This window comes from Rhinoraja longicauda, chromosome 3, assembly GCF_053455715.1.
Source record: "Rhinoraja longicauda isolate Sanriku21f chromosome 3, sRhiLon1.1, whole genome shotgun sequence".
In the NCBI taxonomy this organism is placed as follows: domain Eukaryota; kingdom Metazoa; phylum Chordata; class Chondrichthyes; order Rajiformes; family Arhynchobatidae; genus Rhinoraja; species Rhinoraja longicauda.
The window spans coordinates 91617726-91645230 of NC_135955.1; the positions used below are offsets into that span (position 1 = coordinate 91617726).

At 45.6% G+C, this 27505-nt stretch overlaps 1 protein-coding gene across 1 annotated transcript; it reads right to left on the minus strand.

Annotated features, from left to right (window-relative positions):
- Positions 1 to 938: 938 nt before the first annotated feature.
- On the minus strand, positions 939 to 27505 carry LOC144592483 (N(4)-(beta-N-acetylglucosaminyl)-L-asparaginase-like). The gene is made up of 9 exons (XM_078397082.1): positions 27306 to 27505; positions 20720 to 20873; positions 18829 to 18941; positions 15888 to 16000; positions 15093 to 15210; positions 13977 to 14052; positions 10343 to 10450; positions 8542 to 8675; positions 939 to 1508 (listed from the first exon to the last, which is right to left on the minus strand). The coding sequence occupies exons 1-9, from the start codon at positions 27433 to 27435 to the stop codon at positions 1414 to 1416; spliced, it is 1041 nt and encodes a 346-aa protein (XP_078253208.1). The 5' UTR covers positions 27436 to 27505; the 3' UTR covers positions 939 to 1413.

Sequence of the window (27505 nt, forward strand, 5' to 3'; positions counted from 1 at the left end):
CAACATTTGCAGTTTCTTGTTTCCTGAAGATTTAATTCACTGGAGTTTAAAAGGATGAGAGGGGATCTTATGAAGACATATACAATTATAAAAGGACTGGACAAGCTAGATGCAGAAAAAATGTTCCCAATGTTGGGGGAGTCCAGAACCAGGGGCCACAGTCTAAGAATAAAGGGGAGGCCATTTAAAACTGAGGTGAGAAGAAACTTTTTCACCCAGAGAGTTGTGAATTTGTGGAATTCACTGCCACAGAAGGCAGTGGAGTCTAATTCACTTGATGAATTTAAAAAGGAGTTAGATAGAGCTCTAGGGACTAGCGGAATCGAGGGATATGGGGAGAAGGCAGGCACGGGGTACTGATTGTGGAAGATCAGCCATGATCTCAATGAATGGCGGTGCTGGCTCGAAGGGCCAAATGGCCTCCTCCTGCACCTATTTTCTATGTTTCTATGTTTAATAGGAACCTAGGGCAACTTTTTCAACACAGAGGGAGATGGGTGTATGGAACGAGCTGCTGGAGGAGGTAGTTGAGGCAGGTACTATAACAACATTTAAAAGACATTTGGACAGGTACATGGATAAGAAAGGTTTGGAGGCAAATGGATCAAACACAAAAATAGGACTATGTGAAATTTCCATATCTCCGTGAACATGGATAGGTTTTGGCCGAAGGGCCTGTTTCCGTTCTGTATGATTCCATTGACTAACCGATAATAGTCAATATTCATTAACACAAGGTAAGCATAATAGTGCAAAACCAAAGTCTTTCTACAACCATGGAAACAGTCCATCGAAGATCATAGTTGCTGAGGTTAGTATTTTGTAATGTTCAAGAGTCCGATGGTTGCTGGGAAGAAGCTGTTCTTGAACCTGGAGGTCACGGTTTTCAGGCTCGCGATTCCGTTAAGAAAAATCTACAATTTGGTTTGTGAGGCAGTTATTTTTTTTATTGTGAATTAATTGTCTGCTTACTTAAAAATAATTTTCCAGGGGCTTTTCAAGTACACATTCACACATGGTAAACAAATATGTACCCCCAGGCATCTTTGAAATCATTTACTCATTTTTACTCATTTAATGGGCAAATCAGACATTTCTGCAGTTCAGTAACAACATCTCAGCAGATTGCAACAAAACTTTGACATTTACTTAAAAATTACTTAAGTAGTGGCCTTCGACATAGTAAGTTGTTGGAAGACTTATCAAAGGGCGATTATGAAACAGTAAAACTGCAATTAGTGCAAACAATTTGAATCATAAAATATTTTGGAATTGAGAAGCATTAAATGCTCTCTGAAAAAAGGTCCCGACCCAAAACGGCATGTCCATTCCTTCCACAGACGCTGCCTGGCCCGCAGCGTTCCTCCAGCACTTTGGGCAAGATTCCAGCATCTGCAGTTCCTTGCATCTCCATTAAATACAGTCCACAGTTTGATCTGAGCCCATTTGAGGATTGTAAACCATAAAATGAAATTGACTTAGTTCTGGGGCTTTGCTACAAGCAGCACCTGTGGAACAAGAAGTTCAGGAAATCAGGATTAATGTAACACAGTTCACGTATCTTTGTATTTTGAACAGTATTTAGCTCAAATGTTTCTGATGGTCTGGAGAAAGACGTGTCCAGAACATAGAACAGAAAGATATTTCAACTAGTGGGAGAGTCTAGGACCAGAGGCCACATCCTCTAATAAAAGGACGTATCTTTAGCAAGGAGATGAGGAGGAATTTCTTTAGCCAGATGGTGGTGAATCTGTGGAATTCATTGCCACCTACGGCTGTGAAGGCCAAGTCATTGGGTATTTATAGACAATAGACAATAAATAGGTGCAGGAGGAGGCCATTCGGCCCTTCGAGCCAGCACCTCCATTCAATGTGATCATGGCTGATTATTCTCAATCAGTACCCCGTTCCTGCCTTCTCCCCATACCCCCTGACTCCGCTATCCTTAAGAGCTATTTTTAAGGTGGAGGTTGACAGATTCTTGATCAGTAGTGGTGTCAGGATGGGGAGAAGGCAGGAGAATGGGGTTGAAAGGGAAATTTAAATTAGCCATGACTGAATGGTGGAGTAGACTTGATGGGCTGAATGGCCTAATTATGCTCCTATCACATGAACATGAGCACAGTACAAGGACAGACCCTTCGGCCTATAATGTCCATGTCCTGCTAAATCAAACATGATGCCAAGTTAAACTAATCTCCTCTGCCTGCATGTCACCCAGATCCATCTATTCTCTGCATATCCATGTACCTTTCTTAAAGCCTCTTAAACGCTACTATCGTATCTGCCTCCACCAACACCACCACCACCCTGGCAGTGCATTCTAGGCCCCCACCACTGTCTGTCCACATCTTACAGCTATGTAATCTTGTATTTGATTTACTTTAGAGATACCGTGGAAACAGGCCCTTTAACCCACGAGTCCGCGCCGACCAGCGACCAGCGAACCCCGCACATTAACACTATCCTACACACAAGAGACAATTCACAATTTTACCAAAGCCAATTAATCTACAAACCTGCACGCCTTTGGAGTGTGGGAGGAAACCGGAGCACCCAGAGAAAACCCATGTAGTTACAGGGAGAACGTACAAACTCCGTACACACAGCACCTGTGGTAGGATGGAACCTGGGTCTCTGATGCTGTGAGGCAGCAACTCTACCGCGGTGTCGCTGTGCTGCCCGTGTGGCTTGACATTTCCACCCTGGAAAAAAGTTTCTCACTGTCTACCCTGCAATGCTTCTCATAATTTTATATTTCTAATTGAATTTGAGTAAATTAATAAATACATAGTTTTAACATTTGTAGGAATGATTTTTGTTTCCTTTTTAAAACATTTTAGCTTTAGAGATATAGCGCGGAAATAGGCCTTTCGGCCCACCGAGTCCGCGCCGACCAGCGATCCCCACACAGTAACACTATCCTACACACACTAGGGACAATTTACATTTATACCAAGCCAATTAACCTACAAACCTGTATGTCTTTGGGTATGGGAGAAAACCGAAGATCTCTGGAGAAAACCCATGCGGTCACAGGGAGAATATATAAACTCCATACAAGCAGCCCCTTTGCTCAGGATCAAACCTGGGTCTCTGGCGCTGTGAGGCAGCAACTTTTCTGCCACTCACTGTGATTCTAGACTCCTCTACCTTAAGAAAAAGACTGTTCACTTTATCCATGCCCCTCATGATCTTGTACACCTCAATAAAGTCACCCTCAGCCTCCTACACATCAAAGAAAAATGACCCAGCCTCTCCCTGTAACTCAAGTCCGCATGCCCAGATAACATTCTGGTGAATCTCTTCTGCACCTTTTCCCAGTCAATAGCACTGATTATAATTCAACTGCTGTAATACGAAAATCAAGGAAGCTTCCAGGTTAAAGATTCAGTCCATTGAAGTGCAGATGGATAGCAACAACAATAGCTTTTCACTGTACATGTGACAATAAACTAAACTGACTAAATTATGTGCTTTATGGTGAATTGCTTTGACAATATAATTTTAGCTTCCATCTTCGTTCAGTTGCTGTTCATGCCAGGTGGTCATTGGCCAATGTTACTGAGAAGCCTTTATTTCTTTCAATCCAGGTCAACCAGTTTGAGAAATCTTGCTGTGATAAAGGTCTAAAAGAGCCGCTAGAGCTAGTTTTATGGTGGCCATAAAACAATTCTGTGGACTGTGATAAAACCATTAAAACCAGGAGCAAGAGTAGACCTTTTAATTTGAAGCCTGGTGACCCATCCTATATTCACATTGGTCTCTCCCTACATCCACTGATCCCTTCAGCCCAATCAACAATAGCCCCCTTGCCTGACCTGCCGATTTCCTCTTGTCTCTTCCCTTTCAGCATCTGCAATCTGTGTATTTTATTCTAAATCAAGTTATAAATCAAGTTATAACCTACAGGTATGTAGGTTAATTGGCTGGGTAAATGTAAAAAATTGTCCCTAGTGGGTGTAGGATAGTGTTAATGTACGGGGATCGCTGGGCGGCACGGACTTGGTGGGCCGAAAGGGCCTGTTTCCGGCTGTATATATATGATATGATACGATATGATAATCTCACTGTGGAGCCCATATTCCTTGAAACCGTCCCCCTCCCCATCTACCTGTCCAAGAGGCCCCATCTAAGCAAGTCAGAAACAGGCCTTGGTCCAACTTGCCCATGACGACAAACATGCCCCATCTATACTAGTCCCACCTGCCTGTGTTTGGCCATGAAGGAGGGTCTGAAGGAGGGACCTGAAATGTCACCTATTCCTTTTCTCCAAAGATGCTGCCTGACCCGCTGAGTTACTCCAGCACTCTGTGAAATATCACCTCTTCATGTTCTCCAGAGATGCTGTCTGACCCGCTGAGTTGCTCCAGCACTCTGAAACGTCACCTATCCATGTTCTCCAGAGATGCTGCCTGACCCGCTGAGTTACTCCAGCACTCTGTGAAATATCACCTCTCCATGTTCTCCAGAGATGCTGCCTGACTGCTGACTTACTCCAACACTCTGTGAAGCGTCACCTATCCACGTTCCCCACAGATGCTGCCTGACCCACTGAGTTACTCCAGCATTTTGTGTCCATATCCCATTCAACCTTTTCTATCCATGTTCTTGTTCAAAAGTCTTTGAAATATTATAGTCCCAGCCTCAACTACCCCCCTGCCAGCTTGTTTCATATAGCCACCTCCCTTCTGAGCCTATAGCCTACAGCCTATCCAGTTCTTTAAGAATTCTATTTTTCTATAAGATCCCCTCTCATCCTTATAAATTCCTGTGAATACAAGGCCAGTCGACTCATACTATCATCAAATGTCAGTCCCGCCATCCCAGGAATTGTGACCCTACGCTGCACTGCCTCAATAGCAAGAATGTCCTTCCTCAAATTAGGAGACCAAAATTGCACACAATACCTCAGGTGCGGTCTCACCAGGGCGCTGTACAACTGCAGTAGGGCCTCCTTGCTCCTAAACTCAAATCCTCTCGTATGAAGGCCAACATGCCATTAGCTTTTTTCACTGCCTATTTACTTCCAGTGACTGATGTACAAGCACACCAAGGTTTCGTTACACCTTCCCTTTTCCTAATCTGACACCATTCAGCTAATAATCTTCCTTCCTGTTCTTGCCACCAAGGTGGATAATCTCACATTTATCCACATTATACTGCACCTGCCATGCTTCTGCCCACTCACCCAACCTAAGTCACCCTGCAGCCTCATGGCATCCTCCTCGCAGCTCACACTGCCACCCAGCTTTGTGTCATCTGCAAACTTGGAGATGTCACATTTAATTCCTTCGTGTAAATCGTTGATATATATTGTAAATAACTGGGATCCCAGCACCAAGCCTTGTGGCACCCCACTAGTCACTCACTGACTGCCATTCTGAAAAGGACCAGTCAATTCCTACTCTTTGCTTCCTGTCTGCCAACCAGTTTTCTATTCATGCCAATACCCGACCCCCAATACCATGTGCTCTAATTTTTTATCTCTTGTGTGGGACCTTGTCAAAGGCTTTTTGAAAGTCCAGATACACCACATCCATTGGTGAAGAAGGGTCTCGACCCGAAACATCACCCATTCCTTCTCTCCTGAGATGCTGCCTGACCTGCAGGATTACTCCAGCATTTTGTGAATAAATATCCACATCCATTGGCTCTCCTTTATCCATTCTACTTGTTACATCCTCACAAAATTCCAGAAGATTATTCAAGCTGGATTTCCCCTTCATAAATGCATGTTGACTTTGACCGATCCAGTCACTGCTTTCCATCCTATCTATTGTGGGAGTGTGGGAGGAAACCAGAGCTCTCAGAGAGAACCCGGGGAGATTCTGGGGAGAACATACAAACTCAGTACAGACAGTACCCATCGTCAGGGTCTCTGGCGCGCATGTCCCTATTTAATCTTTCCCCCCCCTCACCTTAAATCCATGTCCTCTGGTTCTCGATTCCCTTACTCTGGGCAAGAGACTCTGTGCATCTACCTGATGTATTCCTCTCATGATTTTATACACCTCTATGAGATCACTCCTCATCCTCTCGCACGCCAACGAATAAAGTCCTCGCCTGCCCAATCTTTGTTTTCATTACAAAATGTCACCTTGAAAGCGAGCTATCAAACTATATATGATTTTACATATGAATCCTAAATACTCCACCCCACTGAGATGCCACAGTTCATTAATTAGCAGATGTGAGGGATTGTGAAAAGTTTCTCAACTCTCCTATCCATTTCCCAGCAGGAGGGGCATAATACAAAATAAAACTAATCTAGTCCAACCACTGCAAATTCAGATTGCTTCCTTTCCAACAGGTTTTCCTCCCGTGCATTGTGTTTCAATGTGAATGTATCTTGTACAACATAAAAATCAGTGTGGGTCTCCAGTGGTTCGCTCATATGTTTCAGGCGCAGAATTAGGCCATTCGGCCCATCAAGTCTACTCCGCCATTCAATCATGGCTGATCTATCTCTCCCTCTCAACCCCATTCTCCCCATAACCCCTGACACCCGCACTAATCAAGATTCTGTCAATCTCTGCCTTAAAAATACCCATTGACTTGGCCTCCACAGCCGTCTGTGGCAATGAATTCCACAGATTCACCACCCTCTGGCTAAAGGGCCTCTTTCCGTGCTTCCCCATCTAAACTAGTCTCTGGAGAAGACACAAAGTGCTGGAGTAGCTCAACAGGTCGGGCAGCATCTCTGGAGTAGATAAAGTTTCGGGTGATAGAGTCACACGGTGTGGCAAGCCCCGTCTATACGTCCCACCTGCCTGCCTTTGACCCATATCCCTCTCAACCTATCCTATCCATATACCTGTCCAAATGTCTTTTAAATGTTGTAATGAAAGGATCGGACCCTTCTTGAGACTGGTCTCGTTTGCCCCCGTTTGGCCCATATCCCTGTCCCCCTGCCTTAGTCCTCACCTCCACCCAGGGACCCTAGTGGACCTTCCAGGTGAGTCAGAGGTTCACGTGTAGCTCCTCTAACCTCACTTACTGCATCCGGTGCTGCAGATGTGGCCTCCTGTACATCGGCGAGACCGTGCAACTGAGACAGTTCATTGTGCAAGGTTTATTCCTGGCCAACATCCTCGTCAATCATCTCTGCCCTCATTCCCCCTTCATGAATTATTCAGGCTGATAATCTTTTATCACAGCTGCTAAAGTGCACGCTGTATGTCAGCCTTCAATCATCATCCTCAAAGCACAAATGCAAAACAAAGCACGCCCTTTTGTAATTATATTTCACAACCTCAAATTATGTCCTGAAATGCTTTGCAGTCAGAGATAAGATTTAATCGTACGAAGAATTTGGTTATTTAGCAGAGTATTGCTTCACAAAAGCTCTGTCTGCTTTGAGGCACTGCTAGAGGTGCAAAGGTCAGTAAAGGTGCTCGAGAAACCTTTACTCCTTGTTAATTATCAACATAATTAATACCAAGTTGTTTAGAGTCATCCTGTTTAGCAATTTCTAACAGCAGGTAGTGAATTAGTGTGCACTGTTTCCACAATTAGAATCAAGAATTTAGAAGCAAAAACACTCGAAAAGCACAAAAATCATGTTTTTCCAGAGTAATTCAGCGGGTCAATCTGAACAAGGATCCTGACCCGAAACATCCCTATCCATGTTCTCCAGAGATACTGCCCAACCCGCTGAGTTACTCCAGCACTCTGAAACATCGCCTATCCATGTTCTCCACAGATGCTGCCTGACCCGCTGAGTTACTCCAGCACTCTGAAACATCGCCTATCCATGTTCTCCACAGATGCTGCCTGACCCACTGAGTTTCTCCAGCACTCTGTGAAACCTCACCTATCCATGTTCTCCACAGATGCTGCCTGACCCGCTGAGTTACTCCAGCACTCTGTGAAACGTCACCTATCCATGTTCTCCACAGATGCTGCCTGACCCGCTGAGTTTACCCAGCACTCTGTGAAACATCACCTATCCATGTTCTCCAGAGATACTGCCCAACCCGCTGAGTTACTCCAGCACTCTGAAACATCGCCTATCCATGTTCTCCACAGATGCTGCCTGACCCGCTGAGTTTCTCCAGCACTCTGTGAAACGTCACCTATCCATGTTCTCCACAGATACTGCCTGACCCGCTGAGTTACTCCAGCAATGTGTGTTTTGACCAAGATCCCAGCATTTGACCAAGATCCCAGCATCCTTGTGTCTCCTGCTCTGATCTAAATTATTTGTGTGTGACCAACTATTTTGCATAGAATGAGTTAGTGACATACAACACAGAAACAGCCTGCCAACATGTCCCAGCTACACTTGTCCCGCCTGCTCGCATTTAGCCAATTTTGCCCCTCTTTGCAAAAGATTTTGGCAATCTTGTTTTATTTCCCTTTAGTCCTTAAATTTTTCTCTGAAGATGTTTATAAGTTTAGAGAGGCAGAATTAGGCCATTCGGGCTATCAAGTCTACTCCGCCATTCAATCATGGCTGATCTATCTTTCCCTCTCAACCCCATTCTCCTGCCTTCTCCCCGTAACCCCTGACAAGATGAGATTGATCTCGACACTTACCGTAACTCCCAGTCTTGTTGGCACAGATGATGGCACCAAAAAGGTTTGGATAATAGTTTTGGATTCTTCTAATAACTCTCTGGCAGGCGGTGATTGGATCTATCCCCATTCTCATGTATTCCACTGCCTGGTAGCTAGGGTGGCAAACAAAACCCACATTGAAAATGTACTGCAGCACATATTATCAAGGCTAGAAAATAAACTTTCTGCAAACTACTCAGCCTTTATCTGTATGACGAGGCATAATCCTAGCCTGAACCCTAATAGACAATAGGTGCATGTGGAGGCCATTCGGCCCTTCGAGCCAGCACCGCCATTCAATGTGATCATGGCTGATCATTTACAATCAGTACCCCGTTCCTGCCTTCTCCCCATACCCCCTGACTCCGCTATCCTTAAGAGCTCTATCTAGCTCTCTCTTGAATTCATTCAGAGAATTGGCCCCCACTGCCCTCTGAGGCAGAGAATTCCACAGATTCACAACTCTCTGACTGAAAAAGTTTTTACTCATCTCAGTTCTAAATGGCCTACCCCTTATTCTTAAACTGTGGCCCCTTGTTCTGGACTCCCCCAACATTGGGAACATGTTTCCTGCCTCTAACGTGTCCAACCCCTTAATAATCTTATACGTTTCGATAAGATCTCCTCTCATCCTTCTAAATTCCAGTGTATACAAGCCTAGTCGATCCAGTCTTTCAACATACAACAGTCCCGCCATTCCGGGAATTAACCTAGTAAATCTACGCTGCACGCCCTCAATAGCAAGAATATCCTTCCTCAAATTTGGAGACCAAAACTGCACACACTACTCCAGGTGCGGTCTCACTAGGGCCCTGTACAATTGCAGAAGGACCTCTTTGCTCCCATACTCAACTCCTCTTGTTATGAAGGCCAACAGTCCATTGGTTTTCTTCACTGCCTGCTGTACCTGCATGCTTCCTTTCAGTGACTGATGCACTAGGACACCCAGATCTCGTTGTACGTCCCCTTTTCCTAACTTGACACCATTCAGATAATACTCTGCCTTCCTATTCTTACCACCAATGTGGATAACCTCACACTTATCCACATTAAACTGCATCTGCCATGCATCCGCCCACTCACACAACCTGTCCAAGTCACCCTGCAACCTCATAGCATCTTCCTCACAGTTCACACTACCACCCAGCTTTGTATCATCTGCAAATTTGCTAATGGTACTTTTAATCCCTTCATCCAAATCATTAATGTATATTGTAAATAGCTGCGGTCCCAGCACCGAGCCATGCGGTACCCCACTAGTTACTGCCTGCCATTCTGAAAGGGACCCATTTATCCCCACTTTTTGCTTTCTGTCTGTCAACCGCCATGATCACATTGAATGGCGGTGCTGGCTCGAAGGGCCGAATGGCCTCCTCCTGCACCTATTGTCTACCTCCTCTGGCAGCTTGTTCCCTACACCCACCGCCCTCTGTGTGAAAAAGTTACCCCTCGGATTCCTATTAAATATTTTCCTCTTCACCTTGAACCTATGTCCTCTGGTCCTCGTTTACCCTACTCTGGGTAAATGACTCTGTGCATCTACCCGATCTATTCCTCTCATGATTTTGTACACCTCTATATGATCTCCCCTCATCCTCCTACGCTCCATGGAATAGAGCTCCTCCAGCATTTTGCGTCTACCATTCTTTGGGGTAGAACAGTTCCCGAGTCCAATGTCCACATTGGGGTAGAGGTGAATCGGACAGTACCCTAGCTTATCGATGGTCATCGCGGACTCGGTGGGCCCGTTTCAGGCTGTGTGCGGTGAGAGTTGACGTACCTTGGGAGGAATCGCATCATGATGTCTCCATTCCCAGTAGCAGCTGCTGCTCCAGCTGTGCTGTCGGCGTAGGCACCCGCTCCAGCGATCGGGGAATCCCCTACACGGCTGTGAGACACATCACACACCCATCACTGCCCACGCCATCATCTATGATGGTCTTTACTATAAACATGCTACCATCTGATTTGTAAATATGGATTAAGAACGTAGAACATCATTGGGCAGCACGGTGGTGCAGCGTTAAAGGTGCTGCCTCTAAGCACCAGAGACCCGGGTTTGATCCCGACTATGGGTGCTGTATGTATGGACTTTGTACGTTCTCCCCGTGACCTGTGTGAGTATTTGCTGGGCCCTCCAGTTTCCTCCCACACTCCAAAGACGTGTGTACAGGTTTGTAAATTGGCTTGGTAAAAATATAAATTGTGAGAACGCACAAAATTCACACAGACAGCACCCGTAGTCAGGATGGAACCCGGGCCTCTGGTGCTGTGAGGCAGCAGCTCTACCCGCCGCACCACTGTGACGCCCCTACCCAGTCAAGGCAACGTGGGAATTCAACAAGTTGGCTATCGATGTACAAAGTTTTAATTCCAATGGTAGCTACTATTACAGAAGGTTTGATTGTCGCACAGTGAGCAATTTGTACTTTTCAAGCTAATTTTAGGATTTGAGTACCATTTTGTTCATTCTCCAACACACTTAAGAGCATTGGTTGGCATTAATAGCCATAACCTTATAGCACTGAATGTTAAACAGCATAAGATTTACAACATGGCAGTAATTATCACCTCTGCTGCCTGGGCGGTACTGTAGAGAGTAAATTGATCTGACGACTTTCATTCCATAATACATTTGTCCCGCCAATTTAACACCAATTTTCTACCAAGCAGTAGTATTAAGCCCGTGGATGATAATGGAAGTAAGTGTGTTACATAAGAAATGTAACGTGGGACGGCACAGTGGCGCAGCGGGTAGTGCCACTGCCTACAGCGGGTAGAGCCACTGTCTACAGCGGGTAGAGCCACTGTCTACAGCGGGTAGAGCCACTGCCTACAGCGGGTAGTGCCACTGTCTACAGCAGGTAGAGCCACTGCCTACATGGGGTAGAGCCACTGTCTACAGCGGGTAGAGCCACTATCTACAGCGGGTAGAGCCACTGTCTACAGCGGGTAGAGCCACTGCCTCCAGCGGGTAGAGCCACTGCCTGCAGCGGGTAGAGCCACTGCCTGCAGCGGGTAGAGCCACTGCCTGCAGCGGGTAGAGCCACTGCCTGCAGCGGGTAGAGCCACTGCCTGCAGCGGGTAGAGCCACTGCCTACAGCGGGTAGAGCCACTGCCTACAGCGGGTAGAGCCACTGTCTACAGCGGGTAGAGCCACTGCCTGCAGCGGGTAGAGCCACTGCCTACAGCGGGTAGAGCCACTGCCTACAGCGGGTAGAGCCACTGCCTACAGCGGGTAGAGCCACTGCCTACAGCGGGTAGAGCCACTGCCTGCAGCGGGTAGAGCCACTGCCTACAGCGGGTAGAGCCACTGCCTGCAGCGGGTAGAGCCACTGCCTACAGCACCACAGACCCAGATTCGATCTAGACCTCAGGTGCTGTCTGTGTGGAGACTGCAGTTCTCCCTGTGACAGCATGAGTTTCCTCCAGGTATTTAATACAGTTTAAGTTGGAGTTACAGCGCAGAAACAGGCCCTTTGGCCCACCGAGTCTGCTTCAACCAACGATCCCCGCACATTTACACCATCCGACATACACACGGGACAATTTACAATTACAATTATACCAAGCCAATTAACCTATCAACCTTTACGTCTTTGGTGTGTGGGAGGATACTGTGAACCAAAGATCTTGGAGAAAACCCACGCTGGTCACAGGGAGAAGGTACTATCTGTGTTTCTTCCCATATCCCAAAGGTGTGCAGGTTTGTACGTTAGTTGGCCTCTGTGAATTGCCCATAGTGTGTAGCGAGTGGATGAGAAAGTGAGATAACATACAACTACTATGAACGAGTGATCAATAGTCAGCATGAACTCAGTGGGCCGAATGGCCTGTTTCCATGCTGCATCTCTAAACTCAATGTCAACTTGCAAGTCATATAACTCAATGTCAACTTGCAAGTCATTTTACTCTCATCATATAAAGCATGATATTTAACAGTCTGCAGAAAGGTCTCCAACTGAAATGTTACCTGTTCATTCCCTCCCCAGATGCTGCCTGACCCAGCCAAGTTCCTCGTGTGTGTGTGTGTGTGTGTGTGTGTGTGTGTGTGTCTGTCTGTCTCTCTCTCTCTCTGATATTCAGCATGTTGCTACACTAGCAGTTAATCACAAATAATGCCTGAGTTTAACTTTATCATATCAATACTAGGAGTAACCTGGAGATCATCTTAGCTCAAATGTTAAATTCTCGTTTAGTTTAGTTGAGTTGAGAGATACAAAGTTGAAACAGACCTTTGGGCCCACCGAGTGCACACCCACCATCAATCACCCATTCACACTAGTTCTATGTTATCCCACTTTCTCATCCACTCCCTGCACACCAGGGTTAATTTACAGCGGGCCGATTAACCTACAAACCCGCATGTCTTCTAATATTGATGTGATAAAGTGAAAGACTCTGGGATGTGGGAGGAAACTGGAGCACCTGGAGGAAACAGTTTTGGTCTCCTAATCTGAGGAAAGACATTCTTGCCATAGAGGGAGTACAGAGAAGGTTCACCAGATTGATTCCTGGGATGGCAGGACTTTCATATGAAGAAAGACTGGATAGACTCGGCTTGTACTCGCTGGAATTTAGAAGATTGAGGGGGGATCTTATAGCAACTTACAAAATTCTTAAGGGGTTGGACAGGCTAGATGCAGGAAGATTGTTCCCGATGTTGGGGAAGTCCAGAACAAGGGGTCACAGTTTAAGTCAAGTCAAGTCAATTTTATTTGTATAGCACATTTAAAAACAACCCACGTTGACCAAAGTGCTGTACATCTGATTAGGAAAAAAATGAAACATACAGTAGCACGCAAACATAACAGCACATACAAAACAGTTCACAGCGCCTCCTCAATGAGCCTCAAACGCTAGGGAGTAGGGGGAAGGATAAGGGGGAAGTCTTTTAGGACCGAGATGAGAACGTTTTTTTTCACACAGAGAGTGGTGAATCTGTGGAATTCTCTGCCACAGAAGGTAGTTGAGGACAGTTCATTGGCTATATGTAAGAGAGAGTTAGATGTGGCCCTTGTGGCTAAAGGGATCAGGGGGTATGGAGAGAAGGCAGGTACGGGATACTGAGTTGGATGATCAGCCATGATCATATTGAATGGCGGTGCAGGCTCAAAGGGCCGAATGGCCTCCTCCTGCACCTATTTTCTATGTTTCTATGAAACCCACACAGTCACAGGGAGAATGTACAAGCTGCACACAGGTAGCATCCGGGGTCAGGTTGGAAGCCGGGTCTCTGGCACAGCGAGGCAGCAGCTCTACCAGTGTGCCACTGTGCCACCGTGCCACTGTGCCACTGTGCCACCTTGGAAATCCTTATGTTATGGAGAGGAACAGGGGCAAAGTGAGGAGAGGTAGTGAAAAGACATATAGACACACAGATATTGTTTTATGAAGCTTTAGATCAGACATACCCAGGGATTTTATGGATCTGTCCATTGGTAGATGTTCCTGCTGCAATTTTCCCAAACTTATCAATTGCAATTATACCTGATTCAAAATCAGAAAATATATTAAATTATACAGGAGATGCTGGGTTACTGCTTCTCAATATGTACAATACACAGATATAGAGTCATCGAACTGCAGCACAGAAACAGGTCCTCCAGCCCAGCCTGTCCATGTCAACCAAGTTGGCAAACTGACCTCCTTAGTTGGCACAATGGGTTCCTAGATGGCACCTTAAATCTCTACTCCTACATTTCTTACTTTACCTCATCAATGACCCTCGGACTATCTTTGATCGGACTTTACTGGCTTTACCTTGCACAAATCAACATTGCCTTATCATGTATCTATACACTGTGGAAGGCTCAAATGTAATTATGTATCGTCTTTCCGCTGGCTGGTTAGCACGCAACAGAAGCTTTATACTGTACCTCGGTACACGTGACAATAAACTAAACTGAACGAGTCGCATTCCCGTGCATTTGGCCTATGTCCTCCTGAACTCTTCCTATCGATATATCTGTCCAAATGTCTTCTAAAAGTCATCTTTGTACCCGTTTCTATAACTACCTCTGGCAGCTTATTCCAGATGCATAAAGCTGTGGTAACTCAGCGGGTCGGGCAGCATCTCTGGAGAAAAGGAATAGGAGATGTTTGGGGTCGAGATCCTTGAACTAACATCTGTAGTTTCTCCCTATACAGCTTATTGCCCTCTGAGTGAAAATGTTGCCCCTGCCCCTCTTAAATCTCTCCCCTCTCAATTTAACCTGTGCCCTCTAGCTTTATTTCAGTTTAGCTCAGTTTCAGTTCAATCTATTGTCGCAGGTACAGTAAAAAGCTTTTGTTGCGTGCCAACCAGTCAGCGGAAAGACAATACACAACCATAATTGAGTCATTCGCTGTGATAAGGGAATAACCTTGAGTGCAAGATAAAGGCAGTGTGGAATCCTCTACCCTGGGGAAAGACTGAACATTCACCTTCTCCATAACCCCTCTAGATCTTGTACACCTCAATAAGGTCACCCCTCAGACTCCGACACTCCAAATAATAAAGTGGCTTTCAAACTGAGAGAAGCACTCACCAATGGTGTCGTGGTTGTGTATGTTAGCTCGGTATGCCGACACTCGGTGCTGTTTTGGCCCAAGCACTTTGATTGGTTTATATGGTCCACAGGATGTCTCAGGATTTGGGAAAACATTCTGTGAAAAATCAGTCAATTTCTCAACCAGTAGTTAAACAACAGCAGTTATCAGGCAACTGAACCATCCTACCACAACCAGAGAGCAGTGCTGAACTACTATCTACCTCATTGGTGACCCTCGGACTATCCTTGATCGGACTTTGCTGGCTTTACCTTGCACTAAACGTTATTCCCTTATCATGTATCTGTACACTATGGACAGCTCGATTGTAATCATGTATTGTCTTTCCGCTGACTGGATAGCACGCAACAAAAGCTTTTCACTGTACCTCGGTACATGTGACAATAAACAAAACTATACTGAACGGAAATGGGCGGCACAGCGGCAGAGTTGCAGCCTCACAGCGCCAGACACCCAGATTCCATCCCGACTATGGATGCTGTCTGTGTGGAGTTTGCACGTTCTCTCCGTGACCTGCGTGGGTTTTCTCCAAGATCTTCAGTTTCCTCCCACACTCCAAAGATGTACAGGTTTGTAGGTTAATTGGCTTGGTAAATGTACAAATTGTCCCTAGTGGGTGTAGGATAGTGTTAATGTGCGGGGATCGCTGGGCGGCGCGTACCCTGTGGACCGTAAGGGCCTGTTTCCGCGCTGTATCTCCAAACTAAAATAGTAGAGCCCCTTAATTTAGACCCATCTTCACATGGAGGCACTGGGACCTGTGTGACTCTCACCTTCCAGCTATTGGGCTGGCACTTGTTCTGCAGCCATTCCGAATGCAAGGACAGCGATCTGTTGGTCGTCAAATCTTCACTGGGGAATCCCATGTTCTGAGCAAATATTGATGCTAAGGGGAAAAACCGTGTTTTAAAAACAGCTGGATGGAAGAACAATATCGTCAAACGCACTGTTAAAGTGGACAAGGGATTGAGTAAGTGATAAGGACACAAGACATGCATGCAATGTGCAGAATAATGAGGTTATTCATTAAACAGAAATATGAAATGGGGGCTGACATTGTCGACCTCCCCGTGGTGAACCCTGTCAACTGACCTCAGTCAAGCGAACGACAACAAACAGAGACAGCAGAAGCAGAAGCAGCTTCATAACTTCAGCTGCCTCAAACGCAAGAAGAAATATGAAATGGAATATTTTTAAATGATGAGAACCCAGAATTATATGTGCGGCATGGTGGCGCAGCGGTAGAGTTGCTGCCTCACAGCACCAGAGACCCGGGTTGATCCTGACTACAATAGACAATAGGTGCAGGAGGAGGCCATTCGGCCCTTCGCACCAGCATCGCCATTCACTGTGATCAAGGCTGATCATCCACAATCAGTACCCCGTTCCTGTCTTCTCCCCATATCCATTGACTCCGCTAACTTTAAGAGCTCTATCTAACTCTCTCTTGAAAACATCCAGAGAATTGGCCTCCACTGCCTTCTGAGGCAGAGAATTCCAGATTCACAACTCTGAATGAAAAAGTTTTTCCTCATCTCTGTTCTAAATGGCCTAACCTATATTCTTAAACTGTGGTCCCTGGTTCTGGACTCTCCAAACATTGGGAACATGTTTCCTGCCTCTAACGCGTCCAATCTTTTAATAATCTTATATGTTTCAATATGATCCCCTCTCATCCTTCTAAATTCCAGTGTAGACAAGCCCAGTTGCTCCAGTCTTTCAACATATGACAGTCCCGCCATCCCGTGAATTAACCTAGTAAACCTACACTGCACGCCCTCAACAACCTACGGACGCTGTCTGCGCGGAGCTTGCATGTTCTCCCTGTGACCGCGTGGGTTTTCTCCGGGTGCTCCGGTTTCCTCCCACACTCCAAAGACGTGCAGGTTTGTAGGTTAATTGGCTTTGGTAAAGATTATAACTAGTCCCTAGTGTGCGTGTGTGGGGTAGTGCTAGTGTACGGGGATTGCTGGTCGGCATGGACTCTAAACTAAACAAAGGGACCTGGATACATATTAAATATTACACCAATAAATTAAAAAGAAAATGGTGATTTGACCCTTTTTATTATAGAGGGAGAGATGAATCAGAGTGCTCACGAATAGTCATCTTAATGGAACTATGTGGATCACAGCTGGAATAAAATTAATAATATATAAATCATGTTTTTGTGTGCGTGTACCACCACAGACTTGTTTTTTTCTAAGTGCGTTTAGCACTAATGACTTGTGGATACGGTGAACTGCAGATGCTGGTTTAATTTCAGAGACATTTCAGAACCTTGGAAGTTGTACGATGGCCACTATCTGCGCACTGTTCCAGAAGTGGATCTAATGTACTTCAGATCGAGTATGAATTTTAAGGTAGTGTTGCTGCCTTACAGCGCTCAATCCTGCCCTCAGGTGCTGTCTGTATGGAGTTTGCACATTCTCCCTGTGACCACGTGGGCTTTCTTTTTTATTTATTTATTTATTTGTTTGTTTTTAAATTTTTGAAAAGCATATGTACAAATAGAAATAAAAGACACATTTGTTACAGAGTTCTTACATAGCTTCAATTTTAAAATTATTAAAGAGAGAAAATAAAAAATAAAGAAGAAAGGAAAAAAAAAAGAAAAAAAAACTATAAACTATTGGGAAGAGAGAATAAGAGGATTAAAAAAAAGATATAACTATAAAAATTAAAGGGGGTAGATCCAGGAGACAATAACCACAGTTGTACATCCAACCCTTAACTCAAGTTTCAACTTTTAATTTAAATTTTTTATTTTAGTCCTGTGCCAAACCCATTTACTTTTCTAAAAATTCAATAAATGGAGACCATATTTTAAAAAATAACTCAGGTTTGTCAATTAAGGCAAATCTTATTTTTTCCAAATGCAGGGTCTCTGTCATTTCCGTAGTCCACATTTTAATTGTGGGGGTTATTGGTTTTTTCCAAAATTTAAGTATTATTTTTTTCGCAGTTATTAGACTGTAATCAAGAAAATGTACTTGACTTGTTGTAAAGTTTGTAGTATGTTCTGATAATCCTAATATAATTAATTTTGGATCCATATCCAATTGCTTGTTGATAACTTTAGAAACTATTTTAAAAATCTCCAACCAGAAGTTTTGCATTTTTATACAAGTTACGAAAATATGAGTTAAATTAGCTTCTTGAAATTGACATTTATCACAAATAGGAGAGATACTAGGAAAAATCCTATTTAATTTCGTCTTCGAATAATGTAATCTATGTATTATTTTAAATTGTATTAAGGAATGTCTAGTATTTAATGAACATTGGTGTATATGTTGTAAACTTTCATCCCATATATCTTGCATTGGGCTTTCTGCGGGAGCTCCGGTCCTTTGGTCCAACTTGCCCACACCGGCCAACACGTCCCAGCTACGCGAGTCCCACCTACCATCGTTTGGTCCATTACCATCGAAAACTGTCCTATCCATGGTTCATGATCTGACCAGATAGCATGCAGAACAAGCTTTGCACTGTACCATATGGTGTTTGGGGTTATGGGGAGAAGGCAGGAGAATGGGGTTGAGTGGGAAAGATAGATCAGCCATGATTGAATGGCGGAGTAGACTTAATGGGCCAAACATCCTAATTCTGCTCCTATCACGTGACAACAATAGGGACCATTGAGAACATCCAAAGTTTTGATGCATGGCAGAAGCTGGGAGAGTTGTACGGCGGATGAGGATGTGAGATTACCTGACTGCCCCACCAGCAGCGTGTGAGTGCTGTGCTCCATGACCGCTCGCGCTACGCTGATCGCACCTTTAATCCTCCGCAGGTCTCCAACTCCCCCAACCTCCATCGTGTCACTGCAGATACAACACAAATCAAGTCACAGTGAAGGTAGACACAAGATGCTGGAGTAACTCAGCGGGTCAGCAGCATCTCTGGAGAGAAGGAATGGGTGACAAAGGGTCTCAAAGAAGGGCCTGAAGAAAGGTCTCGACCCGAAATGTCACCCATTTCTTCTCTCCAGAGATGCTGCCTGACCCGCTGAGTTACTCCAGCATTTTGTGTCTACCTTCGATTTAATCCAGAATCTGTAGTTTTCTTTCCTTCATATCAGTGATATAGGCAGATTCACCAGCCCCCGGATAGTACAGATTTAGTTTTGTTTAGTTTATTGTTCCGTGTACCGAGGTACAGTGAAAAGCTTTTCTTGTGTGCTAACCAGTCAGCAGAAAGACTACATGATTACAATCGAGCCGTCCACAGTGCACAGTTACATGATAAAGGGAATAATGTTTAGTTCAAGTAAAGTCCGATTAAAGATCGTCCGAGGGTCTCCAACGAGGTAGATGGTACAGGACTGCTCTCTAGTTGTTGAAAGAACTAGATTCAGATTAGCTGTTGATAGAATTAGGGACAGTTTCTTCTCAGCTGATATCAGAGACAACTGATATCACTTGTTGGTGGTAAGACGGTTCAGTTGCCTGATACTGACTGATTATGCTTACGTGAGGTGTTGCATTTTGGGAAGTCAAACCAGGTCAAAATCTTCACAGTAAATGGCAGGGCTCTGGGGAGTGTTGTAGAGCAGAGGGATCGAGGAGTGCAGGTACACAGTTCCCTGAAAGTGGTATCACAGGTAGTTAAGGTGGTAAAGAAGACTTTTGGCACACTGGCCTTCATCAGTCAGGGAAATGAGTATAGAAGATGGAACGTTATGTTACAACTGTACAAGACTTTTGTGATGCTGAATTTGGAGTTTGGATCTCCCTGTTGTATGAAGTATGTCAAAAACAAGAAGCAAATCAATATTCAAAGGCGAGTTGTTGAGATTATATTTAGACAATAGACAATAGGTGCAGGAGGAGGCCATTCGGCCCTTCGAGCCAGCACCGCCATTCAATGTGATCAGGGCTGATCATTCTCAATCAGTACCCCGTTCCTGCCTTCTCCCCATACCCCCTGACTCCGCTATCCTTAAGAGCTCTATCTAGCTCTCTCTTGAATGCATTAGTTTTGGAGATAAAACATGGAAACAGGCCGTTAGGCCCACCGGGTCCACACTGACCTTCGATCACCCATTCATACTAGTTCTATCTAATCCCACTTTCTCATCCACTCCCTACACACTAGGAGTATACACTGGAATTTAGAAGAATGAGAGGGGATCTTATCGAAACATATAAGATTATTAAGGGAGGCAGGAAACATGTTCCCAATGTTGGGGGAGTCCAGAACCAGGGACAACAGTTTAAGAAGAGCTAGATCACATTGAATGGCGGTGCTGGCTCGAAGGGCCGAATGGCCTCCTCCTGCACCTATTGTCTATTGAGTATTTTTGTTCTTTTACAGAGGCCGATTAACCTACAAACCCGCATGTGGGAGGAAATCGGAGTACCCAGAGAAGACCCACGCGGTCACAGAGGGGAACGTGCAAACTCCACACAGACTGTACTAGAGGTCAAGAACGTACCCGGGTCTCTGTCATTGTGAGGCAGCGGCTCTAGAAACTGTGCCTGCTTGTGACGAGTTTACAAGATAATTTGAATGTAACCCCATCAATGTGTGAGAGAGGAAGTGTGAGAGAGTTTGTGTAATGATTAGGCAAGATGTAACGGTAGTCAGGCTCGCTTCTTACCCGTTCATGATCATGGCATCCAGTGTTGTCTCCCCGCGCTCGTCTGGGCTTCCTCCGTACCCCACGGTGCCATCACACTGTGCAACCTCACACCAGCTGCATCCCTGCTCCACCGCATCCAACACTGAGCCCCCCGATGCAAGGGTGGTCCACGCTAGACCCCCCACACACACACACACAGACACAGACAGGGAGAAAGCAGGTTCAGCTTCATTATTGTCACGTGTACCAAGCTATAATGAAAGATTTGTTTTGCATGCTATCCAATTAGTTTGGATAATCCTTGTAATTGAGGCAGTGCAGTGTAGGTTCACTAGATTAATCCCCGGGATGGCGGGACTGTCATATGAGGAAAGATTGGAAAGACTGGGCTTGTATTCACTGGAGTTTAGAAGGATGAGAGGGGATCTTATGGAGACGTATACAATTGTAAAAGGACTGGACTAGCTAGGTGCAGGAAAAATGTTCCCAATGTTGGGGGAGTCCAGAACCAAGGGCCACAGTCTAAGAATAAAGGGGAGGCCATTTAAAACTGAGGTGAGAAGAAGGAAGAAACAAAATGCTGGAGTAACTCAGTGGGTCAGGCAGCACCTCAGGAGAGAAGGAATGGGTGACGTCTCGGGTTGAGACCCTTCTTCAGACTCAGGGCAGAAGGAATCACGAAGAGGGAGCAGTGAGAGAGCATGTTGCCAAACTCGTCGGAGAGGAGAACTTCTTCAAAGTAGACATTACTTGAGGAGAATTCGCAGTGGAGCGCCAAGATGTGTAGGAAAAAAACTGCAGATGCTGGTTTAAATCGAAGGTGAGAAGAAACTTTTTCACCCAGAGTTGTGAATTTGTGGAATTCTCTGCCACAGAGGGCAGTGGAGGCCAATTCACTGGATGGATTTAAAAGAGAGTTAGATAGAGCTCTAGGGGCTAGTGGAATCAAGGGATATGGGGAGAAGGCAGGCACGGGTTACTGATTGTGGATGATCAGCCATGATCACAATGAATGGCGGTGCTGGCTCGAAGGGCCAAATGGCCTCATCCTGCACCTGTTTTATATGTTTCTATGTAATACTACACCTAAATACACTCAGTTCAAATTCAAGTACAATCGGTAGTACCATAAAGTACAATTAAACGATAGAATAATAAATACAATAAAAGTACCAGTGACCATTAGAGCAAGGGGAAGATACAGAGTGCAGAATATAGTTCTCATCATTGTTCCACAGACAAAGTCCAATGTCCGCAATGGGGTAGTTAGCTTCATTTATTATTGCCACGTGCACTGAGATACAGTGAAAAGCTTGTGCGTGCGTGCGATCAGTCTGCTGCAGTTGGTGAGACCACACCTGGAGTATTACGTACAGTTTTGGTCTCCTAATCTGAGGAAAGACATTCTTGCCATAGAGGGAGTACAGAGAAGGTTCACCAGATTGATTTCTGGGATGGCAGGACTTTCATATGAAGAAAGACTGGATAGACTCGGCTTGTACTCGCTGGAATTTAGAAGATTGAGGGGGGATTTTATAGAAACTTACAAAATTCTTAAGGGGTTGGACAGACTAGATGCGGGAAGATTGTTCCCGATGTTGGGGAAGTCCAGAACAAGGGGTCACAGTTTAAGGATAAGGGGGAAGTCTTTTAGGACCGAGATGAGAACATTTTTTTCACACAGAGTGGTGAATCTGTGGAATTCTCTGCCACAGAAGGTAGTTGAGGCCAGTTCATTGGCTATATTTAAGAGGGAGTTAGATGTGGCCCTTGTGGCTAAAGGGATCAGGGGGTATGGAGAGAAGGCAGGTACGGGATACTGAGTTGGATGATCAGCCATGATCACAATGAATGGCGGTGCAGGCTCGAAGAGCCGAATGGCCTCCTCCTGCACCTATTTTCTATGTTTCTAAGAAGACTATACATGATTACAACCAGGCCGACTATAGTGCACTGATAAAGGATACAACATTTACTGCAAGGATATAACACTGAAGTCCAATATAGTCCAAATAAAGATCGGACCGTACCCTGGCTTATGGAAGGACTGTTCAGAAGCCTGATAACTCGCTTTATACCTTCAGTATTCTTTGTTCAGATTCATCACCGTAGTTTCTGATTCTACCATTTCACTATCTTTTATGCTGGCATGTTCCAAATTTATCTCAAAAAGGAGCAATCATTCTTTCAATATGCTGAATGTTAATTCAACAAATCCCGAGTTAAAAACCATGTCAACAGACGGATGTGGAGGCCAAGTCAATGGATATTTTTAAGGGTTGAGATTGACAGATTCTTGATCAGTACAAGTATCAGGGGTTATGAAGAGACGGCAGGAGAATTGGGTTAGGAGGGAAAAATAGGGTTTCCATTGAGGTTGATGGGAGCTGAGGACTGCTCTATGGTTGGTGATGGGATGTTTCAGTTGCCTGATAACAGCTGGGAAGAAACTGTCCCTGAATCTGGAGGTGTGTGTTTTCACACTTCTGTACCTCTTGCCCGATGGGAGAGGGGAGAAGAGGGAGTGGCCGGGGTGAGACTGGTCCTTGATGATGCTGCTGGCCTTGCCGAGGCAGCGTGAGGTGTAGATGGAGTCAATGGAAAAATGTTCCCGATGTTGGGGGAGTCCAGAACCAGGGGCCACCCAGTCTAAGAATAAAGGGGAGGCCATTTAGAACTGAGGTGAGAAAAATCTTTTTCACCCAGAGAGTTGTGAATTTGTGGGATTCTCTGCCACAGAGGGCAGTGGAGGACAATTCACTGGATGGATTTAAGAGAGAGTTAGATAGAGCTCTAGGGGCTAGTGGAATCAAGGGATATGGGGAGAAGGCAGGCACGGGTTACTGATTGTGGATGATCAGCCATGATCACAATGAATGGCGGTGCTGGCTCGAAGGGCCAAATGACTTCCTGCACTTATTTTCTATGTTTCTATGTTACACATAACAAATGCAGAGTAGGGGAATCAGGAACAAGAGGCTAAAGAAAGCTGGATCCTTAAACCTAAAGCAGTCTAAATCATGAAATTCCACACCTAAGATATGAACTGGCTTTCTCCATGATCTCCGAGATGTATTGTTTGATAACGGTTGCTCACTCTAACACTAGGGTTGGACAGTGGTGCAGCGGTAGAGTTGCTGCCTCACAGCGCCACAGACCCAGGTTCCATCCTGACTACAGGCGCTGTCTGTACGGAGTTTGTACGTTCTCCCCGTGACCTGCGTGGGTTTTCTCCGGGTGCTCTGGTTTCCTCCCACACTCCAAAGACGTGCAGGTATCTGGGTCAATTGGCTTTGGTAGTGTAGGATAGTGCTCGTGTACGGGGTGATCGCTGGTCTGCACAGACTCAGGGGACTAACAGGTCTCTTTCTGTGCTGTATTTCTAAAGTCTAAATCAGGTGTGAGCGGAGATGGAGGGTGTGCACTTTGATTTCAATAGATGCCACTTCCTTCTGGAAGCTAATTGGAGGAAGGGCAGCAAATGCCCTTGTAGCCAAAACAAGGAACTGCAGATGCTGGTTTACCACAAAAGTACATAAAGTGCTGGAGTAACTCAGCGGGTCAGGCAGCATCTGTGGAGAACATGGATAGGTGACGTTTCAGAGTGCTGGAGTAACTCAGCGGGTCGGGCAGCATCTCTGGAGAACACGGATAAGTTTTGGGTCAGGAATCTTCTTCAGACTCGGAGAGAGGAAGAGAACTTCTTCAAAGAAGGCAATGCCTTTATATAGAACCCGCCCTTACAATGTAGTCCTACAGGGTGGTGAATCTGTGGGATTCTTTGCCGCAGAAGGCTGTGGAGGCCAAGTCAGTGGGTAATTTTAAGACAGAGGAAGATAGATTGTTGATTTGTACAGGTGTCAGGGGTTATGGGGAGAAGGCAGGAGAATGGGTTTAGGAGGGAGAGATAGATCAGCCATGATTGAATGGCGGAGTAGGCGTGATGGGCCTAATGGCCTAATTCTGCTGCTATCACTTATGATTTTATGAACTACCAGCTGCCTGCATATTGTGGGGATGTACAGGAGCGGAACTCCCCGCATTGAACATCCTCAGAAAGCTGCGTGAGTGGGGATCGCAAACAGTGCAAGAGATTCTGCAGTAAACAGTGCAGGAGTGTGCAATGGGTGTGCAAGCAAATGGGGCACTGTGCGTGCACCATCATACAGGAACTGTGCACACAGCAGCACACAGGCACAATAGACAATAGACAATAGACAATAGGTGCAGGAGGAGGCCATTCAGCCCTTTGAGCCAGCACCGCCATTCAATGCGATCATGGCTGATCACTCTCAATCAGTACCCCGTTCCTGCCTTCTCCCCATACCCCCTCACTCCGCTATCCTTAAGAGCTCTATCCAGCTCTCTCTTGAAAGCATCCAACGAACTGGCCTCCACTGCCTTCTGAGGCAGAGAATTCCACACCTTCACCACTCTCTGACTGAAAAAGTTCTTCCTCATCTCCATTCTAAATGGCCTACCCCTTATTCTTAAACTGTGGCCTCTTGTTCTGGACTCCCCCAACATTGGGAACATGTTTCCTGCCTCTAATGTGTCCAATCCCCTAATTATCTTATATGTTTCAATAAGATCCCCCCTCATCCTTCTAAATTCCAGTGTATACAAGCCTAATTGCTCCAGCCTTTCAACATACGACAGTCCCGCCATTCCGGGAATTAACCTAGTGAACCTACGCTGCACGCCCTCAATAGCAAGAATATCCTTCCTCAAATTTGGAGACCAAAACTGCACACAGTACTCCAGGTGCGGTCTCACCAGGGCCCGGTACAACTGTAGAAGGACCTCTTTGCTCCTATACTCAACTCCTCTTGTTATGAAGGCCAACATTCCATTTGCTTTCTTCACTGCCTGCTGTACCTGCATGCTTCCTTTCAGTGACTGATGCACTAGGACACCCAGATCTCGTTGAACATCCCCTCTTCCTAACTTGACACCATTCAGATAATAATCTGCCTTTCTATTCTTACTTCCAAAGTGAATAACCTCACACTTATCTACATTAAACTGCATCTGCCATGTATCCGCTCACTCACACAACCTGACCAAGTCACCCTGCAGCCTTATTGCATCTTCCTCACAATTCACACTACCCCCCAGCTTAGTATCATCTGCAAATTTGCTAATGGTACTTTTAATCCCTTCATCTAAGTCATTAATGTATATCGTAAATAGCTGGGGTCCCAGCACCGAACCTTGCGGTACCCCACTGGTCACTGCCTGCTATTCCGAAAGGGACCCATTTATCCCCACTCTTTGCTTTCTGTCTGTCAACCAATTTTCTATCCATGTCAGTACCCTACCCCCAATACCATGTGCTCTAATTTTGCCCACTAATCTCCTATGTGGGACCTTGTCGAAGGCTTTCTGAAAGTCGAGGTACACCACATCCACTGACTCTCCCCTGTCAATTTTCCTAGTTACATCCTCAAAAAATTCCCGTAGATTTGTCAAGCATGATATGAAATCCATGCTGACTCGGAATGATCCTGTTACTGCTATCCAAATGCTCAGCAATTTCGTCTTTTATAATTGACTCCAGCATCTTCCCCACCACTGATGTCAGACTAACTGGTCTATAATTACCCGTTTTCTCTCTCCCTCCTTTCTTAAAAAGTGGGATAACATTTGCTATCCTCCAATCCACAGGAACTGATCCTGAATCTATAGAACATTGAAAAATGATCTCCAATGCTTGCACTATTTCTAGAGCCACCTCCTTAAGTACCCTGGGATGCAGACCATCAGGCCCTGGGGATTTATCAGCCTTCAGTCCCATCAGTCTACCCAATACCATTTCCTGCGTGCAGGGCTGCGTGTGCACCAATGCAGGAGCACTATGCACCACTGCACACGCACCAAGACACGGGCACTGTGCACGACTAACACGTGCTGTGCATGCAGCAACACATGTACACTGTGTACACGGGCACTGTTGCACCACTGTGCACGACTAACACACGAGCTGTGCATGTTTTGGTCTCCTAACCTGAGGAAAGACGTTCTTGCCTTAGAGAGAGTACAGAGAAGGTTCACCAGATTGATCCCTGGGATGGCGGGACTTTCGTATGAGGAAAGACTGGATAGACTCGGCTTGTACTCGCTGGAATTTAGAAGACTGAGGGGGGATCTTATAGAAACATATAAAATTCTTAAGGGGTTGGCGAGGCTAGATGCAGGAAGATTGTTCCCGATGTTGGGGAAGTCCAGAACCAGGGGTCACAGCTTAAGGATAAGGGGGAAGTCTTTTAGGACCGAGATGAGAAAACATTTCTTCACACAGAGAGTGGTGAATCTGTGGAATTCTCTGCCACAGAAGGTAGTTGAGGCCAGTTCATTGGCTATATTTAAGAGGGAGTTAGATGTGGCCCTTGTGGCTAAAGGGATCAGGGGGTATGGAGAGAAGGCAGGTACAGGCTACTGAGTTGGATGATCAGCCATGATCATATTGAATGGCGGTGCAGGCTGGAAGGGCCGAATGGCCTACTCCTGCACCTATTTTCTATGTTTCTATGTTACACACCGGCACACGGGCTCCAGCGACCACGGGCACTGTTGCACCACTGTGTACAGCACTAACACTCACCTCGCCGGGCAGCGCCTGCAAACGCCCAGGTGTTGAGCACCAGCGGCACCTGTGCAGCCGCCGCCACCGCCGCCCCATCAATGCACAGCAGCAACAGCAACAGCACAACAACATGGTCCGGGGGGCTCATGATGGCACCAGCACCACTCAACCCGCTGTACCCTGCACCGTCTACGGTGGCTGCACCAGCTGCAATGTGC